Source organism: Rhinolophus sinicus, linkage group LG05 (assembly GCF_036562045.2).
Source record: "Rhinolophus sinicus isolate RSC01 linkage group LG05, ASM3656204v1, whole genome shotgun sequence".
In the NCBI taxonomy this organism is placed as follows: Eukaryota; Metazoa; Chordata; class Mammalia; order Chiroptera; family Rhinolophidae; genus Rhinolophus; species Rhinolophus sinicus.
This window is the reverse complement of record NC_133755.1, coordinates 33,583,420-33,608,726: the sequence shown is the minus strand read 5'-3', so window position 1 is coordinate 33,608,726 and position 25,307 is coordinate 33,583,420. Positions and strand designations below refer to the sequence as shown.

General features: G+C 43.5%; 1 protein-coding gene across 1 annotated transcript in view; it reads left to right on the top strand.

Moving 5' to 3' along the window:
• The first annotated feature begins 3,213 nt into the window (after window positions 1–3,213).
• Window positions 3,214–25,307, top strand: part of LHCGR (luteinizing hormone/choriogonadotropin receptor) — a 51,826-nt gene continuing 29,732 nt past the window's right edge. The window contains exons 1-4 of the mRNA XM_019719178.2: window positions 3,214–3,441; window positions 21,024–21,095; window positions 23,039–23,113; window positions 24,434–24,508. Of these exons, the coding sequence (XP_019574737.2) occupies window positions 3,278–3,441; window positions 21,024–21,095; window positions 23,039–23,113; window positions 24,434–24,508 (386 nt within the window). The 5' untranslated portion in view covers window positions 3,214–3,277. The remainder of the gene's footprint in view (window positions 3,442–21,023; window positions 21,096–23,038; window positions 23,114–24,433; window positions 24,509–25,307) is intronic.

Sequence of the window (25,307 nt, the reverse complement as noted above, 5' to 3'; positions counted from 1 at the left end):
ATGATCTTGTGAAATTGCTCATTCTCGGCCCTCCAAAAAAATTAAAATAAATAAACTGATTGCTACTTAAACCAGAAAAAAAAAACCTCAGCATTACAACCAATTGAGCAATTTTACACACATATACACAGTATTATCTATGTCTGCTTACACACACCAGATTTCTTTAACAATGGATCAAAATTCCTAGATTTCATCCATACGTCCTTAGTAAGCATTCTTGAGCTTTGTCTTCTTTTAGGCAAACTTAATTCTAGAATTTCCACTTTAGTGTTTCACAGACTGTGCTCTGGGAACCCCATGCATCGAAATTGCATGGAGGGCTTGTTAAAATGCAGACTCTTGGACCCCGCTCCATATCAACTGAATCAAAATCTCTTCAGGGAGAGTGTCCAGGAATCTTTGTTTTTCGCTTCCCAAATGATATCTCTGCACCTTAAAACATGGCAAGCCCTGTTCTAGACTTTTGGAGAGTTCTATTAGGATTTCTGAGTTGTAGTGTCACATATTTTTATATCTCTAAGGTAGGATAAACTTCTTGTGACTTCCATGAACTTTAGTTTGTCAGTAAAATATAATTAGCAATCTTTGTGGGTCATGCTCTTTTGAAGTTCTGTGACAAAAGTAACTATAAGTATAGTTATATGACATAGAAATTCTTCAGATTTAAAAATATTCACTCTAAATAGGTTGCACATTAATGAGTAGGACAGGTAAATTCCATGGTGATAATAATAAACAATTCAATGTGATTTTGTTATATATTGCAAGAACCAATGTGATAATTAAGATCCAACTGAAATAAATCAGAGATAGAAAAAATTTATAAAAACTCATTACAGTTATGAGTTTCTTTCAATGAACAACTTCACCTATTCATAAATAGGACTTTATTTCCAATTTAATACAAGCAATAAGAAGTCAATATACACAATCCAACTCCTTCCACCAGCACTATAATAGGAGCTGCCCCCCAAGGCCTTGCATTTTAGAGCTAGAAGAGCCTTAGGGATTGTGAACTCCAACCCCTCCTCCTACAGGTGAGGAAATCAAAGACCAAGCCACATGGCTGGTGACAGAACAAGAAGGAAAATCCAGGTGTTGTGACTTCCCAGTCCTTCTGCTACTGGAGTTTAAGTAGTCCCCAAGGATACGCAAGCACAGAATCAAATGGTTCTTCAGGGGTGGGGAGGGGGGCAACCATTCTTTTTATATAACAGATAGGCAATGGAGTAAAAAGAAAAGGCCTCATAAAATATAAGACTTGAAAGAAACGGCACTCAGTCACCTTGAGCTATTCATTCCTTCTGTCCTGCAATTCATGGTGGAAACGTTTGAAAAGCCCACTGCTACCCGAACTTCCCTATCAGAATCTGACAAAGTTAAAACAGGAGAGAAAATGTGTCCCCAAAGTAGTCAGGGGTAATTACTTGATATCTGTCCAGTGTGGTTGAGAATAAATCAAGCAAGGTTAAGCTCTTCTCAGATGATTTATTGAGTCTCTGCTATAGGTCTCCACGTGGGTTTCATGTATTCATTCTGTTATTCAACGATATATACTGAGCACCTACTAACAGCTTGAAGCTATGACATGCACTAGCAATAGTAAAATGAATGGACAGGAGGAAGCAAAATTAAAGCCATAATTGCAGTGTGTTATATTACAGACTACGAAGCAGGTGCTATGGCCACACTACTCAGCTATGTCAAGTCAGAGAAGGCTTTATAGTGGAAATGACACTGGGCTGAGTTTTGAAGTACAACGAGGGATTTACCTCATGGAATATGGAAATGGAAGAGAAAATCATTCCAGGTCAGGGGAACAGTAAATGCAGAAGATGAGCAGGTAAAAAGGAGTCAGGTAAGCAGTTGAAGACAGGGATCGAGAGAAGAAAGACAATCAAATGGACATAAGCTTTGTTTTTCATGCCATCAAGCACAATGCTGTCATCTAGCAAAGCCAGATGATTTTTTTTTTTTTAATAACTAAAAAATGAAAAGCTACCTTCCTTGGGCAAGAGACTCCAAGAGACTAGAGACTGTTAACTAAGCTAGTCTGTCCTTGAGAATTGGCTCCAAACCAGAAAAAAAGAAATCTGCTTTTACTTCCTGTCTGGAGAGTCCTATGCACCTTCCCAGCTCTCAAAGTCCACCTCTTCCAGAAAGACTTCTAGGATTTCCAGAGTCCTTGGAAGGAGGGACGAACAAGTGTTTTAATGATGAAATTAAACAGGGAGAGTTTTGCACCCCTAGGCTTACCATAAATTTTGTCTCTTTCCAAGTCCTTGGTATGCAGAATATATAGTAACTTTTTACATTGGTGAGAGAAAGTGGGTGACAGACATGAGTTCAAACAGGTTTCTGCTATTTAGAAACTGTGTGACTTAGGGGAAGTTACATAACCTCCCAGGACATCATTTTTCTGGTTGTCACACCTACTGTAACACCTATTGTAAAGCTCAGACGTCATGTGAGGGAGAGCACCCCATCACAGATCTAGCCTATACTGGGCCTCCTATTGGGGTAACTGTTGTATATTATAGAAGTTTCATTCATTCCACAAATCCTTATTGAGGACTTAGCATGCAGACGCCAGAAGGAATACAAAAATAAATCTGAACTGGATTTTGTTCTCTAGGACCTCACGATCTATACAGTCTGATAGAACAGACTCAAATCGCTATAATACAAGGAGGGAGGCGGTTACTACCAGGAGAATACAGAGAGATCACTGGGGAAGTTGGGAGAACAGAGATGACTTGTGGTGTGGAGTGAGATGATGTGGGGAGAAAGAAAGGATTTAGGGCTGAGAATGAAGGCAAGGAGAAGCTTCTGAGCTGGGCTCTTTCATCCCTTCTGGCGTGGGTATGGCGAGGATCCAGCTGCTCTAACCACAGATGTAATAAAAGAGGTTCAGTTAAGTGACACAACTCATTCCACTTCACACTCACAGTTACAGCAGAGCCAGGACAATTCAGAATTCCCCACTCCTTTCCCAAAGCATGCACCATTACTACACTCTACCTCCTAGAACGAGAGCTATTTGCAGACATAGGGGACAGGGCAGTCCAGGAAAAGCAGCAGAAAGGAAATGATGGGGTCACACTGTCCCATGTCAAGGCAGAGTTTCAGCCCCGTAGGGGGGAGAACAGGGGCAGGCGGCGCGGGAGGGGGTGGGAGAACAGGCCAAGGGGCGGGGAGAGGGCTGCGGGCCACACTCGGGAGCTGTCCGAGGCACCCGCCCAGCCGCGGGAGCCCGCACTCTGGCTCTCTGGCCATGGGGCGGCGGTCCCCGGTGCTGAGGTCTCTGCTGGGGCTACTGCTGCTGCTGCCACCGATACTGCCACGGGCGCTGCCGGGGGCGCAGTGCCCCGAGCCCTGCAGCTGCCCTCCGGACGGCGCCCTGCGCTGCCCTGGCCCGCGGGCCGGCCTCACCCGACTGTGAGTACACTGTGCCTCCGACCCGGGATCCTCACTCGCTCCGGGTCACCTTTCCTCCCTCCTCTGGCCCCCTTTACCTGGAAGCTTGGGAAAGGACGCTTCGCCCTTTCAAACTCGACCACCTTTTAGGGTGAGGAGAAGCCAAAGCGTGGGGGCTGTCTTTACCATACCACCCCGTGCGGAACCGTGGATTTGGGCCCCACCTGCTGGCGCATCCTCCAGCCTCTAGTGGGCCCCAGGTCCACCCTTTCTCCTTTGGGGCCGCGGCAAGGGGTGTGGAACTATCCAGAAGCCACAGAGGAAAGAAGGTCTCGCACCCTGCCACTGCGGGAGGGGCCAGGGTGTGATGCTCCTCAGTCAGCAGCTGTCTCTGCTCAGAGAAGTCTTGCGTGGTCTGTGAGCCTTGAGTCGGGCAGGTTGGTGAAAGTTACTGTGGGCTCTGGCACCCTGTGGTCCTCTAGAAACGGAGTGTTAGGCCCTGTGGCCAGGGATGACCTGGTCACTCAACAGGAGCTGCTGGGGAGCCGCCTCCCCCAGCCAGTGCCCCCCTACACCTTAGTGAGTATACAAGCGAGGGCTCCACCCCTGTCCCAGACGGACCTGCATTTCAGTCTGGTCGCCTAATCAGCGGAAGGCCTTGTGCCCACCTCTGGCACATCGCCGCCACCCCCACACTCACAGAAGTAGTTAAGGGACTGTATACATCAGCCGGCAGGTGTTTGCTGAAATGATGAGGAGAAGAGGAGAAGGGGGACTTTAGTATTAGTGCATCAATGTCACCACGTACATCTCCCTTCTTCAATTTAGTAAAAGGTACCACATATAATATAATTCTATTTATATGAAATGTCCAGATAGGCGAAAAGTAGATTAGTAGCTGCCAGGTGGGGGTGAAGGCCTGGTGACTGCTAATGGGTGTGGCTTTTTGGGGTGACAAAACTGATCTAAACTTAGATTGTGGTGGTGGTTGCACAAGTCTATGAATATACTAAAATCTGCATTATACACTTTAAATGGGTGGATTTTATGCTATATGAATTATATTTCAATAAAGTGGTTAAAAGAGAAAAGGAGAAAAAAGAAGTGTACTACTATAAAAGTATCCGAACAGCACCAGGCTGGTGGAGGTCTTGGTTATGTTCTAGATGGAATTCCATGCTGAGGGGAGGAAAAGACCCCTTCCCCGAATTTCTCTGGGCCCTCAGTGTCTGTCAGAGGCCCGCTTCACAGAGGGGCTCCCCTCCCTCCTTAGCGGCTGAACTTCTCCCCTGGAAGACTTAGTGGCCTTCAGGGAATATTTGTGGTGGACAGATACAGTTTAAAGGTTGAGGAGTTTATATTAATTAGTTTCCATTAATTATCTTGTCAGCTCAGTTCCCTGAAGGTGAGGACCATGCTGACAGAATTTGCTTCAATCGATCAACAAACCCACGGAAACTGCCTTCCAAGTCCCTTGCCCTTCTGTGAGAAGCCTCTCATCTTGCTCTTATGAATGACTGTGCCACTAACAGCCTTTCTTACTTGCCTGGTACTTATCATACAGATTACAAGATACTGAGATCCAAAGAGCTGGAATAACCTACCCAAGGTCCCATGGCTCTTGAGTAGCAAAGACGGCACTTCATCTGTTAATTATCGTTTTATATGGGCTTTCTTAGTAAGAAAATTACCCCTTACTTTCGATACACAATTTTCCCAGCTTCTCCAAAGTTGGCACTTAGTGGAGAACCCCCTGGTGGGAGGTAGGAATGGGTGGCCCAAGTCCCAACTCCTTTCAGATTCAGCTTTTCACTGAGATCTCTCAATAATTCCTGCTGCCACACCCATGGTGGCCTCAGGAGGGTACCCCTTTCCTGGAGAAGACTGAAGTGAAAAGAACAAAACAAAACAACTGCTCTTGTTGCCCCACAGTGCAGTTTAGAGACACCTAGAGCCCCTCAAAAAGATTTTATAGTGCTGACTAGGTCTGGGGGTGGAGGTGGGAAGAAGCAGGCACGATGTAAGACTGTCAGCATACTGAAGCTGGCTCCACCTGCTCCCAAAGAGGAGCTGGCTGTCCAGGCCCTGAAGCTCTCTGCCATCCCTGTGGGATCCTGCAGAATCCCTGACTTCCTCCTTTCACGTGCACTATCTTGGCATCCACACCAGGAGGATCTTCTCCTAGACATTTAGACCCCTTAGGTCAACACACATGCTGACCCTCCCAAGGTCGGCCTTCCTGAGGATCAGACAATTGAGAGATCACCTCATCCTTCCAGTGACAACCCTATGGAAGGGAAGCTGATAAAGGCCCAAACAGAATAACTTTTTCAGCAGGATACGGTGACTTCAATTTCCATATGACAAGAGAGATGCATGAGGAGGAGGGGGTAGTTACTTTAAGGCAATGTTCCTCAAAGTGTGGTCCCAGAGGAGCAGCATGAGCATCTCCTGGGAAACGTTAGAAATGCACACTCTCAGGCCTCAGCCCCATCCACTGAATCAGAACCTCTGAGAGTGTGGCCCAGCAATCTATATTTTAACAAACTCCCCAGGTTATCTGATGCATGCTAAGGTTTGAAAACCAAGGTATTGCTCTCCAAGGAGGCTATAACCTTCTGCAAAGGAAGAAGTACGTTTTAAACTTCCTTGTGCCATATACTCCCCTCCTCCATCCCAGCCCATCCCCTCCCCCACACACACATACACAATACCTGTTTATTGCAAAAGGCAGCTGAAATCAAATTAAAACACCAAACTCTGAGACATATAGAAAATAAACAGGATTGAGATCGTTGTGTGTTTTTTTTCTTCAAAGAGGAATAAGGGAAGGAATCCATGCAGAAGGACGGACACTGACAATACGAGGGTTGGGGAGGAATCATACTTGATGGAGTCGGACCTCAATGTGGGTGGGGGGAGAGCATCAGTGTCAGATCACAGGGCAAGGGTTCATCTTAGAAAAAGTAGGGAGACTTCTGAGTCCTGGGGGAAGAAGGCAGTTGGGTAAAGGTGTAATTCAACACTGATGCGAAGGACAAGAAAAGAGAACAGGTTCATGCTAAAATCCTCTTAACGATGAATGAATGAAATGTAAATAGTCATTACAAGACAGACAAATGCTATGGATAACAAGTTATCAGGAGTTCACAAAAAGCAAAGAACAGAAATTATGAGATGAGGGTTCCAGACGAAGAGGGATGTGCTCTCGCACTAAGTTATCCACAGGGTTTGACTCAGCAGAGAGAAGAGCAGTACTCGTGGTTCTGGGGGTTGGAGGAGGCGAGTCCCATAGAAAACCTTAGACTTCATCATTAGCCCCTCAGTAGATGCTGGCTTATGTTTTAATCATTTCAGGCCCTGGTAGTCCTGTCTTTTAAGACCTCTAACTATCTGGTTGAAAAGAAATAAAGAAGGACCATGGATTGTATTATAATTACTTATCACTGACAAGTCCAATGCTTGCAAATTTTGAAAATGGTATCCTTCAATTGTTCATATCTTTCCTCCTCTCCCATATTTTATTAAAACTTAGGTATTTAAAATCTACAATGTGATACAAAAAATAGCCTCCCAAATTTTCACTCGTTTTAATTGGGGAATAACAGAGTAATGGAAAAAAATTGATTTTAAAAATTGGTTTTCCTTTTCTTATTAGTTCCAGACAACTTGAAGGGAGAGGAAAAAAAAAAAGTCTCACCTTGCCCATGGTTATAAAAAGATCTTTGTCTCTATGACAACAGAAAGGTTGATTTGCTTGATATGGAAACAGCTTCAGAAAAATCCGTAAGAAAAACGCTAATAATAATTATGGCAATTTATTTTTTGCATGTTGTTTCTACTGAACGAGATTAAACTTTTAGACTTTATTATAAGACACGATCCAGAGATGGTGGCAGAATAAAATGTGCTGCATCCATGAGCCAATGTTACAGGAATATGTTGGTATTCTGACATCTTTCCTGAATGTCTTTATCCTTCTTCCAACTTCAGTGGGAATCCGGGTCCAGAACAGGGTTCAATGTTGTGGAGGGATGTACAAGAGAAGGGCATTGTCCCTGACCTTCAGGAGCCCTCAGGAAAGGTGGAAACACACCCAGGAGACTGGTGGACATAGGGAGAGAGGCAATGAGGCTCAAAGGAAAGCAGAGAGTAGAGTAGACCACTCACCACGGACTGAAATCTCCAAAGGAAAACTTCAGGGGCCAGGGGTCATGAGGCTGAACCTTGAAGGAAAGAAGGGAAGAAGAGTCCATAGGTTATAGCAGACTAAAGAAGCACAGAATAAGGTTGAATGTATTCTTCTCTTTTTATGCCTCTCCCAGGCTCTCTGGTGGAATTTTTTTTAGGAAAGATATAAAGTCATCAAAAATAGTTGATTAAATTACCCAGAGGGTTGTGCAAAAAAAAAAGAAAAGAAAAAGCCCACTGTGTTGTTCTTAATAAACTTTCAATCAAAATCATTCTTGGACAGTTACAAAGCCATTAAGTAAAAATCATGATTTATAGTCACTTCCCCATGAATCTTTCCCCAATGTCCCCTCCCTCCCAGACACACACACTTGCTTTGATACCCTGTACTCACATATATTTTTGCGTATATGCCACCACAGTATGTACCTCTTCTGCTATAGCAGGATTTCTCAACCTCAGCACAATTGACATTTCAGGTCAGATAATCATTTGTTGTGGGGGCTGCTTTGTACCCTGTGGGAAGCTCAACAGCATCCCTGGCCTTTTCCCACTAGATGCCAACAGCACTGCCCTCCCAAATTGTGACAACCGAAAATACCTGTGGACATTTGCCAAATGCCCCCTGAGGGTAACATCCATACCCCCTGCCCTTGGATTTGAATCATTATGCTAAAGTGAAAACCACTTGAAGAGGTCTTATTCAACTCAGGATTCCCAGAATTTCTCAGGTAGTTTGATTAAAATTTTTACTGAGCTACATACATGATGATCAAACTGAGTAGACAGCTGAAAGGAACAATGAACCAATGCCAAAAGGACACATATCTTAGCATGTGCCACATCTAAATGTTATTTTAAAAATCTAAAGAATGGAGATTAAGGGTGTACTGTGGGTTGTAGAGGGAGATCTCTATGTTATGTCAACCAACATCCAGGTCCCAGATTTTGCAGACCTCCCCCCACTCTGTCCTGTGAACTGGCCATATCAGTTTCAGAGAAGCAAGACCGGAAGCTTACCTATATGAATATGCCCCATCCAGATTGTTTTAATTTTTAATGTCTGTTTATTTTAATTCACTCATCAGAAAGCAAAAAAAAATCAATCCCCAGCCCAGGATCCATTAAAACAAACAAACCAACCACCAAGGCAGCCTGAATCGAGACCGATGGGTTCCTGGTCCGGAACACCACACAGGAGCCCATAGGACAGAGGGAAACACACCAAGACCTTGTAAGTAGGACAGCTGGGCCCTAGTCTCAGTTTCCCTAAAGTTGGCCAGACCAAAACAGCTCTCATAAATTAGAAAGCTCATATCCTACCTCCCTACCCCTTGCCCCTACAAAGAAAGCACTGGCCCCAGGCAGTGACTGATCTTGACTTCAGCTCTGACTGGGCTCCCCCAGCTATACCTTCAATGCAGTTCTTAAGCCCGGGTGTACCTAGAAACAGGCTCCTTGGGGAAAGCTTTGCAAGAACCAGATTTTATTAGTTTAAAAAATCATCCTTTTGGGGAAAGTGAATGATGGCCCCTAGTGGGACACTAAAAAGCCAGCAATAGAGTTCCCAAAATCTCAGTGGAAGTGTAGAGCCAAAAGATCCCTTTGGCACTGGATCCAGCGAACCCCTTGGAGAGCAATAATAATTCCTTGGGTTTTTTCTGCCTTCTTCTTCTTCTTTTTTTTCTTTTCTTTTTTTACTTTCAAAATCAGTGTCAGTTCATTCAAGGCTCTAGTTCCGCTCCTCTCCTCACCTTTATCTTCTTTCTAAGCCCCTCAATTTGGCTTCTTTTCATGTCTTGAAATGAGGCCTAAACGCTTTCTTTCCAAAATATAATGTCCCAGGGTAGCTGCGCCAGAAAGTGTCTTGGCCACATGTATCTCTGATCTCACACAAGGAATGTTGAAGCCAGTTGAGTCACGGTGGCGGGGAGAGGCCCTGCTGCTCACTTCCAGACCCACGAGGGCTGGCTCCACGGGAGCATATGTGTTCTGTTCTGGCAGCCCCCCTCGGTGTGTGAAAAATCACATTTAATGCAGATTTTAGCAAATTTTCCACCAGCTATTTTTTCTTAAGAAGGGAATTAAAATAATCCCACCCACCAGGCAGGTGGGTTCCCTGACTTAGTGGACAGCTTCTAGCAGCTTCTCTATATGGTCTTCATTTACTCCCAGCTTCTGCCTCACTGGGAGATGCAACCACCTCCCAGCCAGCAAACCACTCACAACTGCTCTCCGTGTGGCCCTGAGCCAAGCTCTGTAATACCACCTGAGCCAAATCAGAACCATCCAATTTATAACTAAAACTCAACTTTCAGAATGAAGGCTTTATCCCTTGCTGCTAATAAATTTGTCCTTGACTTGGATGAAATGAGGTGACTCCTGGGTTCCTAATTCTACCTCGTGAGCAACAGCGTTTCTGAGCAACAGATAGCATTTCTGAGCCCACAGGGATGGGATGGCTCCAGTACAACAGGGGAGGGTCCAGCACTAACACAGCCCCCAAATTATCTGACCTGATCAGCAGGACGTAGACCAGGTAGCCCTGGGTTCTAGCACCAGGTCCCCTTTCCCCAGTTTGCACTGTGGGTTCAAGCTAGTGATAAAACCTCTGTGCTGCCTTTAAAAGGAGTGCGATGGTTCCTGTCCCTGAGTGTGGTGAAGGTAAAGAAGACAACAGAACCAAAAGTAATCAGAAATAAAGGTTTCACATAACTGCGAAGTATTAATGTAACAATCTAACGATTCAGAGAAGACTGAAAACCCATAGCCCATATAGGCGTGTGAGGTTGAACAGTAAATATCCATCATCCAAGGGGCAAACTTAATGGCATAGGTTTGTTTCTGTTAGAGAAAATGACCCACTAGGTCTTCTCAAGCTGGAAGGTAAGTCAGAATCCCAAAATAGCAGAGCTCAATATTCTCATATGCTGTTCTTTTCACCTCAGGCTGAGCTGCCTCTCAAACACTTTAGACCTAATTATAGGCTTTTTCCTATCATTCAGTTGGGTCACTCCTACCTGCCCAGCGAGAGCAGCCAAGCCCATTTGGCATACTTTCCTTTCCCCATTCTCCATCCCTAAGCTTCAGGCTGGACACACAGACAACCTTCAGGTCAGGCTTGTTGACCACTCAGGAACAAAATACTGAAATGGAAAGGTCAACGTGCAGGGTCCAGTGACAGTCTTCAGATGGTAGGAGAGAGTGGACCAGTTCTCAGATGGGTACAAGGAAAAGTGGACGGTGATAAAGGCCAGATAAAGGTTGTAAACAAAATCTGGTAGAAGTTCAGAGAAGGGGGCCATCCCTTCTTGCCACAGTAACAAAGAAACCCTGGCGGAGGTGTTTGAGCTGTATTTCTTTAAGCCCCACTCTCTATAGGGCTAGCCGGGCTGACACAGTTATCCCATAAGCTCAGTCCTGGCTTTTGACACCAGCTTAGAAAAGCCTCTGGGAAATCACTACTGAAAGTCTTCTGCTGTCTCGCTGACCACCAGCACATAGCCTGTCTGTGCTATGGAACATCAGCAGGACAGTGGACCACTTCCACTGAAAACCTTGGGTGGGGCTCTAAGCCTTTTATCATTTGCAAGCACCAGAAATCAACTGACAAACTTAATCGTAAGAGATGAACTTACTAGAAGAATGAGGAGGTAGAAGGATACAGGCAAGATCCAGAGAGAATCTGAATTTTAACAGCAAGAGGTCAGGGAATTTCTCTCTAGATTCCACCTTTACCATGAATCAGCTCCAAAGATGCCTTCTGTGTGTCTATTACAAGTTTTAAATTCCCAAGAGAAAGAATCTGATTGCCTCCCCCTGCCCCACCCCCAAGGCAGAAACATAGGAGCACAGCCAATAAGATGCTTCCAGAGAAAGGAAATTTCTGAGCCAGGCAACCACACAAATTGGTGTGTACCAGAAGGTACACATACATGCCAGTAATTTTCAGCACTTCAAACCCATCCTCAGATTAATTAAAAGTATGTGGCATATCAGTTGTAACCAGCTTTTACAGACTCACTAAAAACAAAATAAGAAAGTTTTTAAGTGTCTGGAAACAGACGCTTGTAATGAAGGAGCTTCCTGAAGCATATCTGCAATGTCAGTGCCCTGACAACATAATATTCTCTGCTCCTAAAAAATACTTTTGAGAAATCATTACAGATGATGCCGACATTCCCTGGGGAGAATTCAACATGCAGTTTTATTTACCAGAGTTATTCTTGTCATGTTATATTATTGCTAGAAGAATTCTGGTTTAAGGGGTAAAGATTGCATCATTTTGCTTTGTGTGTTTAGAAAACTTTAAATGGGTTTTGAATAAGGGCTTCAACGTATTTACCATTTTCCTCTGAGGCTTTATATTTTTAATTTAGTTATAGCACAAATGATTTGGAAAATCCATTATCCAGGAATCTTCTTGACCATCTTAGTTCACATTGTACTTCATACACACCTCGCAGCTTCTCAGGTGCTCAGGCTGTCTTGGAGGGCAGTCCCTCAAACTGCACTTTCTGAGGGGAGAGTTCCAACTGACTGGACTGTTTAGGATCAATGAGCAAATGTGAACCTTGCAGAGGGGCTCCCTGGAGTTGAAATACTTAATGCAAGGTTGTTCTTCATAGTGTCTTTGAAAGCTATTGGGTGAGACCTATAAGAAATACCAGAACCAAAAAGAAAGGTGCCAAGTGGGAGTGTTTACCCTTCCTCTCAGTTCTCCTATGTATAATCAGCAGATAGTCAGGAGTCAGGGACAAGTCACAGTTTTATAAGCAGAAGGATGACCTGTGACACACAGAAGAGTCCACTCCAAAGTACTGAACCCACCCTACATACCCCCGACCAGGAAGTCGAGTTGTCATTAGGCATAAGTGGGGGAGCTTGAATGTTTCTCAGGGAGCAGCTAAGAATTAAAAGCACTTCTTGAGCTCTTATCTTGTGCAAGATGCTATAGCAGCATTATATAAACATTTTCTTATTTACTCTCACAAATCCCTGGGGTAGTTGGTATCATCACCATTTTGTAGACATGGAATGAAGTGATGATTTGCACTCAGGCAGCCCGGCTCCAGGAACGACACTCTTCACACCGCACTGTTCTGCTTCCAGACAGAAAGCACATGCAAGCGGTGATGAAGACACATACCTCTAAGTATGTGGCGCCTGAGCTAAACCTTTAACCAAGGGCAGAATGAGGCCAGCAGACAAGTGTGAGATGCCAGATGGTGGAGACAGTATGAACAAAGGCAGGAAAGCCTGAGGCAAGTCAGGAGACACCACAGTCTGATTTGCCCAGGGAAGCCCTGTCCAGTAGCCATATCATGTGAGGCACATGTGCAATTCTTATTTTTTTAATGGCCACATTTTAAAAGTTCTTGAAAGGTGACATTAATTTTAATAAAATACTTAATTCCATATGTACAAAATAGTCTTTCAATATATGATCCATATAAAAATTACTGAGACACCTGATATTCTTTTTCTTGCCAAGTCTTCAGCAGCTGGTGTGTATTGTACACTTACAGGGCATCTCCATTTGGACCGTATTTCAAGCGCCCAGTGGCCACATGTGGCTAGTGGCTGTGGTACTGGACAGCACACGTTTAGTGTCCTAGTCATAGAAGGGGAACAGTGGGTGACAGGACTGGCAAATGAAGTCTGAGCCTTTATTTGCAGGGCCTTGAATACAAGGCTGAGACATTTGTAGATAAGTAAACAGGCCAAGAGCGGGCACAGAAGATATCTGAGTTTAAGAGGGATATGGTCAATGTTGGCAGGAAGAGTAATCTAGACCAAGCAGGGGAAACCCAGGATAGTCAGGGAAAACCAATTCGGGGATCACAGAATAGTTGAGGCAGAGAAAAGAATGGCCCAGAAGAGTGGCAGTGGGAAAGAGATACAGGGAATGGAAGCAAGAGATGTGTGAAGGCAGAATCTACCAGAGACTGGGCATTTCATGGAATACAGGGTACCTGGTAAAATTTCAGATAACAGTGGAGTTTTAAAAAGTTCTGTAGTCATTAAGCACTGAGGAGAACCAAGGAGAGAAAGAAAAACCACTCTGGTAGGCTCAGAAGCTTCATGAAGGAACAGGAATTTGAGCCGCATCTTTGAAGTTGAAGACCGTGAGCACGCGCCCTCAAGAAGCTGGTGGCTGCGTCAGACAGTCAGGTTTTCACCTGAGAACCCGAGGATTGTGCAGCAGGGTGAGTGAACAAACCCCTAAAGGAAGACGACTGGTGTAGTGTGATGAGTGGACACAGCAGGGGACCCGGGATGAAGTGACCCATGAGCCAGTCCAGATCTGCCACTGAATTGCCATGTGGTTTCAGGGAAGTCATTTCACTTTTTCAAACTTAAGATTCTTCATCTGTGAAGTGAAAGGTTGGCCCAAACCACCTGCAAGCAGCCCTTTCCCTCTGACAGCCTAATACAGTAAGTGCTTAAAGGAGTAGTCAAGCCATAGGCAAAACTACCTGGGTGTATGGTTAAGGCTCATTCCAAAATTTTCTGATGTAAAACTTAACGTATCGGCTGTCCATTTATATTTACTTCATATTTCAGTTACCATCGAATTCTCAGCTCCCTCTAAGTAAATGCTGCAGACAAGAAACTAGCAAATGAAGACATACCCAGTAATGAAGTTACCAAATACATCAATGCATTGAACAGCACAAAGATTTAAAATCATTCGGAAAAGGGAAAGCCATCTATTTCATTCCAAGACGAAAGCGAGTTTATTGTCATTACTGAGCAGCTTCACAAAGAACACAGCATTTCTTAAGTCTCTGTTAAATGTAGAACAAGATCCTGCATAATAAATAAATAAATACAAAAACATTAACATTCTTCTGAATGTAAATAAAGTAATGCTTCTCCCTCCCATTTCAACAAGTTCATTAAGGCAACAACAAAAAAGGCTTTGGCCATCTTTTGTTTCTCTCTTTTTCTGTCCCTTTGATTTTGTAGTGTTTTAAAATTCAGGGAGTGTAGCACTAGCAATAAACTAATCGTCTGTGAAAGATGGATGGATGTTTGTAGCTTTCTTAGGTCAATAATATAGATGGCTTTTCTAAACAATTAGAGGGAAGTGAATAAAAATATTTCACTTCTGCCATGCTGGGCAGAAAGAGAGGTAAAATCTCCAACAAGGTGACCAAAGGTCCCACCCAGGCTTCTAGAACTCAGGTTGGTGCCAGATCTCTTCCTCGGCTCTCCCTGTAATCCTGCTTAGCCTGTGGGTTTGAGAAGGTGGTCCTGCCCTGGAAACCACCTGTGTACTCCAAGCTCTTAAAAACCAAGAGCAGGTGTGGAACTTACAATTGTCATTGGCTTTACGCAATGGACCTCCTCTTTAAAAGGAGAAAATGTGTCAATTGAACCATATTTTCCATTCACCTAGGGAGTTTGCCATTTAAAGGAACCTTTCATGGAATCCTTCTGTAGAACAAAGAACCTTTTGATAATGCAAATGTCTCCCAATTGATGGTTTTGGTGTAAGTAGGGATTTCCAAATCGGGTTTCATCAAAGGGGAACACAGCCCCTCCTGAATCTGAAGCTCTCTAGGTAACATTATTTTAAGGGTTCATTAACAAGCCAGTGAGCTGGGCAGATGGGCTCCTTTGAACGTCATCTGTGTTATTTAACTGGGAAGAGGAAAGAAGAGGCCTCAAGGCCCACCCTTGAGTATTCTACAAACTATAGGAATAATTAGGGACCTCTGATAATGTGGCACCATCCACTTCAAGGTGATTGGGTTTATCTGGATGCTATTTGCTTATCTGTAAGCAGAGCCTCTGGTGCTGGGCTCTGCCACAGGATGCACTGGGGCTTGGCAACTGGGGTTGGCTGGAAAGGGTACTGGGTCAGTGGCCCACCCAGGTGAAAGAATTGATGGAAAGGAGTTCTGAAGGTGGGAAGGCTTTCTGAGCTGTCCCTCCTTGAGACAAAGGGGCCGGGCCTTTCTTCTCTTCACTAGCCAGTCATTGGATGAGGACTGCCCAGAAGAGAAGATGTGATCTTGGGTGAGGTGGCAATCTTAGGCTGAGGGTTATTCCAGGAGAGCAACCCAGTTGAGAGTTGTAGCCATCCACTCTCCCAGCAACTGGGGGAATTAGTGCCTCATTCCCAAATGGTGATTTTGGCAGCCCACGACAGCAACTAACCCAACTGCACTGGGTAGCCCCAGCACAGGGTAGCCCCGTCTGTGCCAAGATGCCCAGTTGGAAAGTTAGAACCCATCAGTGAGAGATACTACGTGGATCCTAACCAGACAGTAACTAGGAACTGTCTGGGTCAGCAGTGTCCTCTAAGGGGCAGAGATACAGGGATTGGGATCTGGGTTTTTCTGAGAAAAAGGCAGGGCAGGGGCTCCACTCCTACATGGACACTGGGGTGACCAGAAAGGCTACAGGATAAGGAAGCAAGGCAAAAACAAGCACCGACATGGTTTGGGGGGAAGCAAGGGTAACTCGAGGCACTGCAGGTGCCCTCCTGCCCCAAATAGTGTTGCGCTCAGTGTACACAATGTAGAGAGACCCAGGGCATCACCAGAGTCATCACCAATTACAAGGTCCCAGAACTTGGGGGAGTGCTTCATTCCAATCCCAAGGGGTAGAGACTGCTCCTGCTTCTACCTTAACCCACAGGTAGAAGGGTTGAGGAATGAAGTACCTTTTGATCATGCGAATGTCTGGACTTTTCCAAATGATTTTAAATCTTTGTGCTGTTAAATGCGTTGATCTATTTGGTAACTTCATTACTGGGTATGTCTTCATTTGTTGGACTCTTGTCTTCACGAGTAGAGGGAGGTTCCAGAAATGATGAAACTTAGGCAGGCTTTGTCATCTAATCTAGCTATTTGTTTCAACATTTGTGGCCAACCCACTTGGCCAAGGTGAGATGGCCATAATCCATGTGGCACCTGTGCTACATCATCCATTCATTTAGAAATCAAAGCTTAAAAACTGTGAAAAGGACTGTGAAAATGTAATAAATATAAGCAGCTGCTTGGTTCCACAGCCATCTCAACTCACTTTTCTAGAGGCAGAGAGAACTTTCCACCCTGCAAGTTCGACCACACATTCGCCCACCAATGCTGCTTCTTTACCAACCCCCTGCGATGCACAATTTGGGAGTGTCACCCTCTTGGTCTGAGACAGAAAAGGCTCTGTCCCTCTTTTGTTTTTCTTTGTTTTATGCATAGTTTTCAGGCCCTTTCTTGTCCCTGGACAGCTGAGCCGCTGAAGTGTCCTTGCCGTTGGCTTTTTTTCCCACTGGTTCCCCTTGGCTTCTGCTCTGTATCACCAACTAGACCTTTCCACAAGAGTTCCTGAAGTTCACAAAATTGTTGGAATACACATAGGTCTAACTTCAAAAAATGAAAGGAAGAAAAGGAGGAAGGAGGGAGGGAAGGGAAGAAGGGGAGAACTCAATACATCAAAATAGAACTTCTTTGCTTATCCGTTTGTCTCTTAGGTACAGAGAGTTAAGTTGATCATATTTCGTCACTCAAGTCACATTATCATCAGTCTATTCAAAGTCCCAATGTCTCTCTGTTTTCAGTTATTTATTTTATCCCCTTCTACTTTCTTTCGACTCATCATAGGCAACCATACTAATGTATGTTGATATGTCTTCTTTTAAAATGTCTAATGTTTGGTATACATGTTTTTTAATTCTGCAAGTAGCATTTTATATATATATATATATATATATATATATATATATATATATATATATATATATGTGTGTGTGTGTGTGTGTGTGTGTGTGTATATATATATATATATATAATTTCTTACTTGTTTCTCTTAGCACCATGATTCTAAGATTTACGATGCTGCTCTCTGTGCCTTTAGACCCTTACTTCTAACAGCTGACCAATTGGTTCAGTGTGTATTGTCCACCTGTTATCATCCCCTCTCTCAGTAGTGGACATCCAGGTTGCCTCCAACCCACCCGATGCCACAATGCTGTGCAGAAATCCTTGCACAGTTTCCCTTAAGTATCAGAGTGAGAATTTCTCTGGGATGTATGCAGGAGCAGAATAGCGGGGGTAATTGAGACAATCATTTACATTGCCAAAAGTTTCTGGCTTCGTGGAAAGAATCACAGACGCATCCATCAAAGAAGAAAGCACCTTCAAAGGGAGGACATTCAAGTGATTATGAACAAACAGTGGGCCATGTGAACATGTTTAAATACAGGAGACAGACACCTGACTGCTTAGGATCTGCTGCCAATTAAAGACACGTCAGAAGCGAAGACATGCCATCTCTATAATAAAGATATAAGCCAGTGGAAAAAACCGTTTGGATTCATAGAACCACATTCTCCAACTTGCTTCATGAGAACACATCTGCTGTGAAAAGCTTGCTGCTCCTGCCCTCTCCCCATTCTCTGGCCGCCAGGCCTCCATCTTGCCCTAGCCACACGCACAAAGCCCCCTGTTGTGGGCTCAGTGGCTTTTTGATCCCAGTGGGAACTCTCACTCTGCCTTTCCTGCTCTGCGGCATCAACATCAGGTGCCAAATTTCATCTTGCACCAGGGCTGTTCCTAGTCTTTGGGGACAGCCAGTGCAGGGTCTACAGCTTCTCTCTCTTCTGTCCGACCTTTGCGCCTCATCCTTCATCGCTACATCAATCAAAAGCTCCAACAACCAACCGGGTCCAATCGGAGCCAAACTGCTCTCCTGAGAGCCACACTGTGCTCCCTTATGGAGGAGGAGGCTGCCTGCCCGAGAGGTTCCAGCTTCTGCTCTCCATTTGCATGAATAAAGGGCTCTGAAGGGTTCAGCTTAAGCTTTTATGTAAACACTCTCCAAAATATGTTCTGCACTGCATTATCCCCAGCAATAAAGATTCTGGAATCAGAATTTGGCTGTCAGTTTTATTGATGTTGCATGGGGTACAGTAGAATACAGCTTTCTCTTCTGGAAATTTATTGACTCGGCAGTGCAGAGAGCTATAAAACTGTGTTTTTAATCAGTAAGCCAAGCAGACATGATTCCAGAAGAAATATAGGAAGCAAACATGCCATCGTAAGAAGATTTCTCCCCCACTGTCCCTGTTCCTCTCGGATGCCCTGGTAAATAAGTTTGAGTATTGAACGATGTGCTTGATGGGGCTGTCTTCAGGAATAGATTCAGAAGACCAAGTTTGGATCACTTCCCCAAGGTTGTACCAGCTCTAAGAGACTACTGAGGGAAAGTGTTTTCCTGAAATGAAACTTCTTTGCATCAGCCCCTAGAGAGGAACTGCTCGTAAGCTGCATTGCAGGAGTAATAGCGAGAGTGTGACATGCCTTCTCTCAAGAGAAGCAAGGTGGTCCCTCCACCATGCTCACTGAGAGAGAGAGAGGGTTACCTGGGTATATATCCAAAGGAAATGAAACCACTATCTCGAAGAGATATCTGCATTCCCTAGTTAACTGCAGCATTATTCATAACAGCCAAGACATGGAAACAATCTAAATGTCCTTCAACAGATGAATGGATAAAGAAAATGTGACACACAAACACACGCACAGGAATATTTTCCGTCATAAAAAAGAAGGAAATCTTGCCATTTGTGACAGCTTGGAATGAACCTGGAGGGCATTATGCTAAGTAAAATAAGCCAGACAGAGAAAGATAAATACTGTATGGTATTTATCACTTATATGTGGAATCTAAAACAAAAACATTTTAAGCCGATTTCATAGAAACAGAAAATGGAATGGTTGCCAAGGGCTGGGGGGAGAAGAAATGGAAAGATATAGGTCAAAGGATACAAACTTTCAGTTGTAAGTTCTGAGGACCTAATGTACAGTATGGTATCTATAGTTAATAAAACAGTATTGTATACTTGAAAATTGCTGCCAGTAGATCTTAAGTGTTCTCACCACACACACACACACACACACACAGACTCACACACACACAAAAATTAACTATGTAAGGTGAAGGATGTGTTAATTATCTTGCTCTTATTAATCACTCCACAATGTATGTGTATATCAAATCATCATGTACACATTAAATAATACAATTACATTTGTCAGTTATTCCTCAATAAACTTGGGGGATAAAGAGAGCGGGCAGGCTAGGAATCACACTCCAGCCCAATATTGCACAGGTCAAAGAACATTTGGACTCAGTCTCCTCTCATGTTACCTTGTTCAGGTTATTTAACCTCTCTGTGATCCAGCTTCTTCTGCTATCAATGGGGAATGCCACCTCACTGCATTGTCGGGTGGGTAAAGCAAGGTTACAAGTGTGTGTGCATCAGTCACACAGCACCTCACACCAGTAGTAACTCTCTCCCGGGACTGTGAGACATCTCACTGATTCATATTTGCTCTTCATGGAGCAGATGTTCTTTCCTGGCATCTCACGGGGTCTCTGCTGCAGAGACACATGAAAAACAAGGCAGCATCTCCCACCTCTGTTCTCACATTCCTGATATTCGCATCTCGTCCCAGTCCACTCCCCTCCTCTCTGCCAATCCTTGGGCTAAAACCTGAAACTACTGTAGAAGCTTGATAAATGTTAGCTTCTGGGGGTTGAGGGTGCCTGGCAGATGCTTTCTCCAGAGTTACCTTAACCCCAGGTTCCTTGAGCACGCGTAGTTTTGTTGTTGCTGAGTGATAGCTCTATTCTCAACTCTTATATAATGCATAATTTTAATCTCAATTCAAGAACACTTAGATTGTTCCTCTGGATATAAACGAGTGCCTGAAGGAAATGCTTTATAGGGGTTTCCCAAAATGGCATGAGCTGCCCACGTGACTTAACCATCGGAGCAAGTGCTCTAGTTGGGATAATACTGAAACAGGTTGCCTGAAGAGGGTGGAGTATGTTCTTAGCCCATCCTCCCTTCTCCTGTCTGCTTGGTTTCCAATTGTATTTTCACCAGTCATTTCTCCACTCTACCCAACGTAGCTTCTTTCCACCCTCCCAACCCAGCCTACAGGGCCACTCTAGAACTATGTATTCACAATGTTCTTGGTGCCAAGCCCTGTTCTTTACAGGCCTTATCTTCATTAATCATCATAACAACCCTGTGAAATAGGAATTATTTGAATTTTATAGGTGAAGAAACTGAAACATAGGATTTAAATAACATGCTCAGGGTCACAGAGCCAGGTAGTGAGAGAGTGGGGATTTGAACCCAGGTGTGTCTGACGCCAAAGTTCAGGATCTTAACTGCAAAATTACACACTCTTTGATTCTTTGATAAAGACCAAGCATAAGTCGTGACAGATCTCTTTATTGATGTAAGTTAGAATTCTCAACCTGAATCCAGTTGTTGGGAACTCTGGAGTCTCACATACACACAACACACACACACACACATTTTATCCATGAGTTTAAAAGGCACCCAATCTTAAATCCTTAACTCTTGGCTTTCCTTTTTTCTTTTCTAGATCACTCACCTATCTCCCTATCAAAGTAATCCCATCTCAAGCTTTCAGAGGACTTAATGAGGTCGTAAAAATGTAAGTAAGATGCTGCATATCAAAAGACATTCATAATTGGAATAATAAATTTTTTTCTAAGAGAAAGCATAGTTGAAAGGGGATAATTTTTCTAGGAAAGAAACTGTGTTTAGGAAACCTTAACATTTGAATCTTTTTAATACAATAATATCTAGGGACCTTTGAAGAAAGGTATGATTTTCAAGAGTCATTAAAATCGAGATAATTAACCTTGCTTCAGTGAACTGGATGCATTTTGGTAAGTGATGATAAACTTCTCAAGTAGAAAAAACATAGATTCCAATCATAAAAATTCTCCTGCTAGAGCAGTTATTCCCTCATGTCACATTTTCAGGTCACAACCACATAGAAGAAAATGTGTTGAAAGTTTATTGTGCATGAGAAGATAATCTTTGTATCTAAAATATAATAAGCATTTGACAAAAACACAATATTTATAGCCTTATTGATAAAAGGCATTTATCAGAGTGTAAAGCAGCCTGATGAGGCAGTGTGATCTCACATTTTTGTCAGATGTAATTTTAGCCCTTTGTCCCTGGGTCTCAGCTTCTACGGTCCAAGATCCCAAAAAGGGGTCTTTCTCAGGCCTCCAGGATTCCAGCATCCTCCTTAATGTTAGTCTGAGTCAAAGGATATAAGGGGCCTTTTAGTTTCCAGAGAGCATCTCTGATCTTTACAATCCATTGGGCTGTCAAAGCAACCTGAGGAACCTCTGACTGCTCTTTAGGATATTAGCAAGCAATCTGAGAATATTAAAAATAATTCCTTAACAATTAGTGCATATTATAAGACATCCCTGCAGGTTATAGAAATGTCATTGTGTTTGAACCTAACCCTTATTCTTCTGCTCTCAAATTTGAATGTTGAGTTTTGAGAACTTCTAAAGCATTAAGACCTCCTAGTGAGAAAAGCAGCCACAGTTAAATAAGCAAACCATTAGGTGGGAATAAGATGAATCAGCCCAGGGCTGATCCATTACTGTGTTGTTCATAAAAGACATTAACTGCCTTAGGCTAGGTCTTGCTGTGGGCTAAAGCTCTCATCAAGTGTAAAGGCTTCAGCTGAAAGTTAACCTTAGAAACGCGCCAATGTACAATTTGTAAATTGGAGACTTTTTTCTCAGCTGGCAGCAAATGGTAGCTTATGTTGGGATTTTCGGGTAACACTAGCATTATCTACATGCTTGAGGGTAGAAATATGGCAAAAATGGTTCCTTTACTTTTGTGTCTTTTTTAAAAAAATCAGTTCATTCATTAATTTCATTCATTCATACTCAATGTGCCAGGATTATGAGGCCACCAGGAATTCACAAGTGAATAGGACATACTCCTTGTCCTTAATTTGCTAAGAGAGTGAGACAAACACTAAAAGAAACAGACAGTTACGACCCAAGAAAGACACTAGGTGCAGGAGTTGACCACGGTGCAATTGCCTCAGAACAGGATTTGGGGCAAGGGGGAGGGTTATGACACAATGAATTCAAACCAAATTAAAACCTCACTAGAGTGACGGCACTGTGGACCCAGATATCCTGATCTTGGTCCTAAAATCTTCCTATAAACACTAGGTGCCTCTCCTCTTAAAACAACCTCCGTTTTCAAAGCTGTAAAACAAGGGAATCTGACTAGATTTTCTAAAAGGGACTGTCCACTTCTAAAAATCTGACTAAACAAGGCAAAAAAAACAAAACAAAGAAAAACCTTTCACATGAACAGGGGTTACTGAAACTTGCATTTCGATTGCACCTGGGTTGTAGTGCTCCTAAAGGGAGACACTGGCACTTTATGATGTGAGGACAGCTTAGGGCATCCCCGTTCTTTTGGAAAAGGGCACAGTGGAGGCCCCAGTTGCTGGGCCACATACACAGCCTATTATGATGCAGACATAGTCATTTCTTTCACGTTTCTTCTTCATTTGTTTTTTTCTCCCTCTCTCTCCCCTAGTGAAATCTCTCAGAGTGATTCCCTGGAAAAGATAGAAGCTAATGCCTTTGACAACCTCCTCAATTTGTCTGAAATGTAAGCATCAGCTAACAGATCGTTTATTGCCGTGCACTATTACTCTCACTGGCTGGAGCCCACTCGGTATTTGTATTCAAGCATCCACTGCTAGGAATCCAAGAGGAAAAGACTACAGCAATTACTAGTTCTGGGCAGGCACTAATCTCTCGCTCTGCAGTGGCCTGAAGGTTGCCATGGTGACAACTGCTTCTCCCTGAGAGCTGTATAAACTCTGAAACATCACAACACAAAGTTGGAAATTAAAATTGACATTGTGGAGTCCTGCCAAGTAGCTCTTACCTTATGGAAGGGAGGGTATGAAGTACCCTGGGGTGGTGGGAAAATTTGGAAAGAAGCTTAGAGATCATGGATTAGTTAATTGGGGGCTGTTTGAGCATACTCATTCATTCAGTAAATGGTTCTCGAATACCTACCATGTAAAAGCCCTGTGTTGAGCACGTATATGTTGGGTTTGTCGTCATTATTAGGATGTCTTAGAATCGATTCTTTAAAATCATCCTTTCCAAATTATCCTTTTCCTCCGATTTACATAAAGGATGAGAGAAGACTGGCTTAACTCAGTTTTTAGAGGATGAACTTGTGTCCCAAAGAGGTTAACTGACTTGCCTGACGTCACACAGCAAGTTAGCTGGGACTACAAATCAGGTCATGTGGCTCCTAAACCAGGCCTCTTGCTCGGCCCCAACCTGAGCATATGCAAACTCTGCCTGCACAGGAGTCTTAGAAAGCTAAGGATGTCAGCAACAAACAGTTTTTGAGCATTTGTGCATGGCCTTTATTTCCTCTGACTTGTGTCATTTAATCCTCACAGTGACCTTGTAAAGTGGAATAAATATCCCTTTTTCTCAGGGGAAGGAATGGCGACTCAAAGAGGTCGGTAACTTGACCAATGCGGCTCCTTAGACAATGGCAGGGCTGGGATTCAACCCCAACCTGTCTTTCTTCAAAGCTTGTGCATTTTCCACTCTACCCTAAGGCCTCCCTATGAATGGGCCAATTATCTAAGGAGACCAATTAACTTATAAGTATGTCCAACCAAGGGGCAAGTGCTGCTGGACTACAGAGGAAGTAAAAACATGAATCTCTCTCAGGAGATGACAGTGTAGCCTTGGCAGAAGGTTAAGAGCAGAGCTTCCTGGAAATAGCCAACGGGCCCTTACCATGCTCTTTCCATCCCCGGGGTCTCAGGAGCTCCTCTCAAGCACTTGATTTTGTTGACGCCATTTTCGGCAAGCATTCTCTGGTGACCATGGTCTCATGCATTCCAAACAACACGCCTTTAGTAACTGCGGCCTGTTTTTCTCTCTCCCTTTACAGACTGATCCAGAACACCAAAAACCTGGTCTACATCGAACCTGCAGCTTTTACAAATCTCCCCCGGTTAAAATACCTGTGAGGAATTTTCCTTTTTAAGCAGTTGGGGCCGGAAAGATGGGTATCTGATGGAAATCAAAACAATTAAAAAGTTGGGAAGAATCATTTTAGCCATATATTTAGCATTATTTGAATGTCCACCTTCAGCCCTCTGATTTAATCAGCACTTCTTGCAGCCAGTGTGCTGTACCTGTACGTGGGTCCCAACATTTTCTCTGTCCAAACACCTGAGAAGACTGTCACCTCTTTGCAGTGATTTAGAAAGAAGTGGTGATAAAGATAAAGATAATTTATGTTTAAAAAAGATAAATCAGATCTCTAAGGTGAGGTGGTGATGTGGACAGAGGATGGGTGAAAGTGGGAGAGGCAATTCTGATTTGACGCCCATCCCTGGTTGAGAATTACCATTCTCCTTTATCTCATTTGTTCATTCATTAAGTGAAAACTTTGTAACTATTGCCTTCAGGCAGCCACTGTGCCATATAAACTAAATCATTTTCTATTTCCCAGTAAATCTGATGAAGTCCACTAATTAGAATTATGAGTACACTGTAGCCCTGCAGGTTCATTGTTTTGCCAGCAATACCAAAATTCCTGTCATTTGATACAATCTGTAAATTTATCACTAGTCTGAATCTTCTCAAGTGATCAAGTAATCGCTTTTTCACACAGAAAAATTTAAATCTCTCTAACAAAGATGTCCTCTCTCTCTTCTTCCTGATTAATTAAATTTTATAAAATCTGACGGAGGAAAAGTCCACAACCCTCATCACCTCAAAAAAAAAAAAAAAACACAGAAAGTGGGGGAGGGACATCT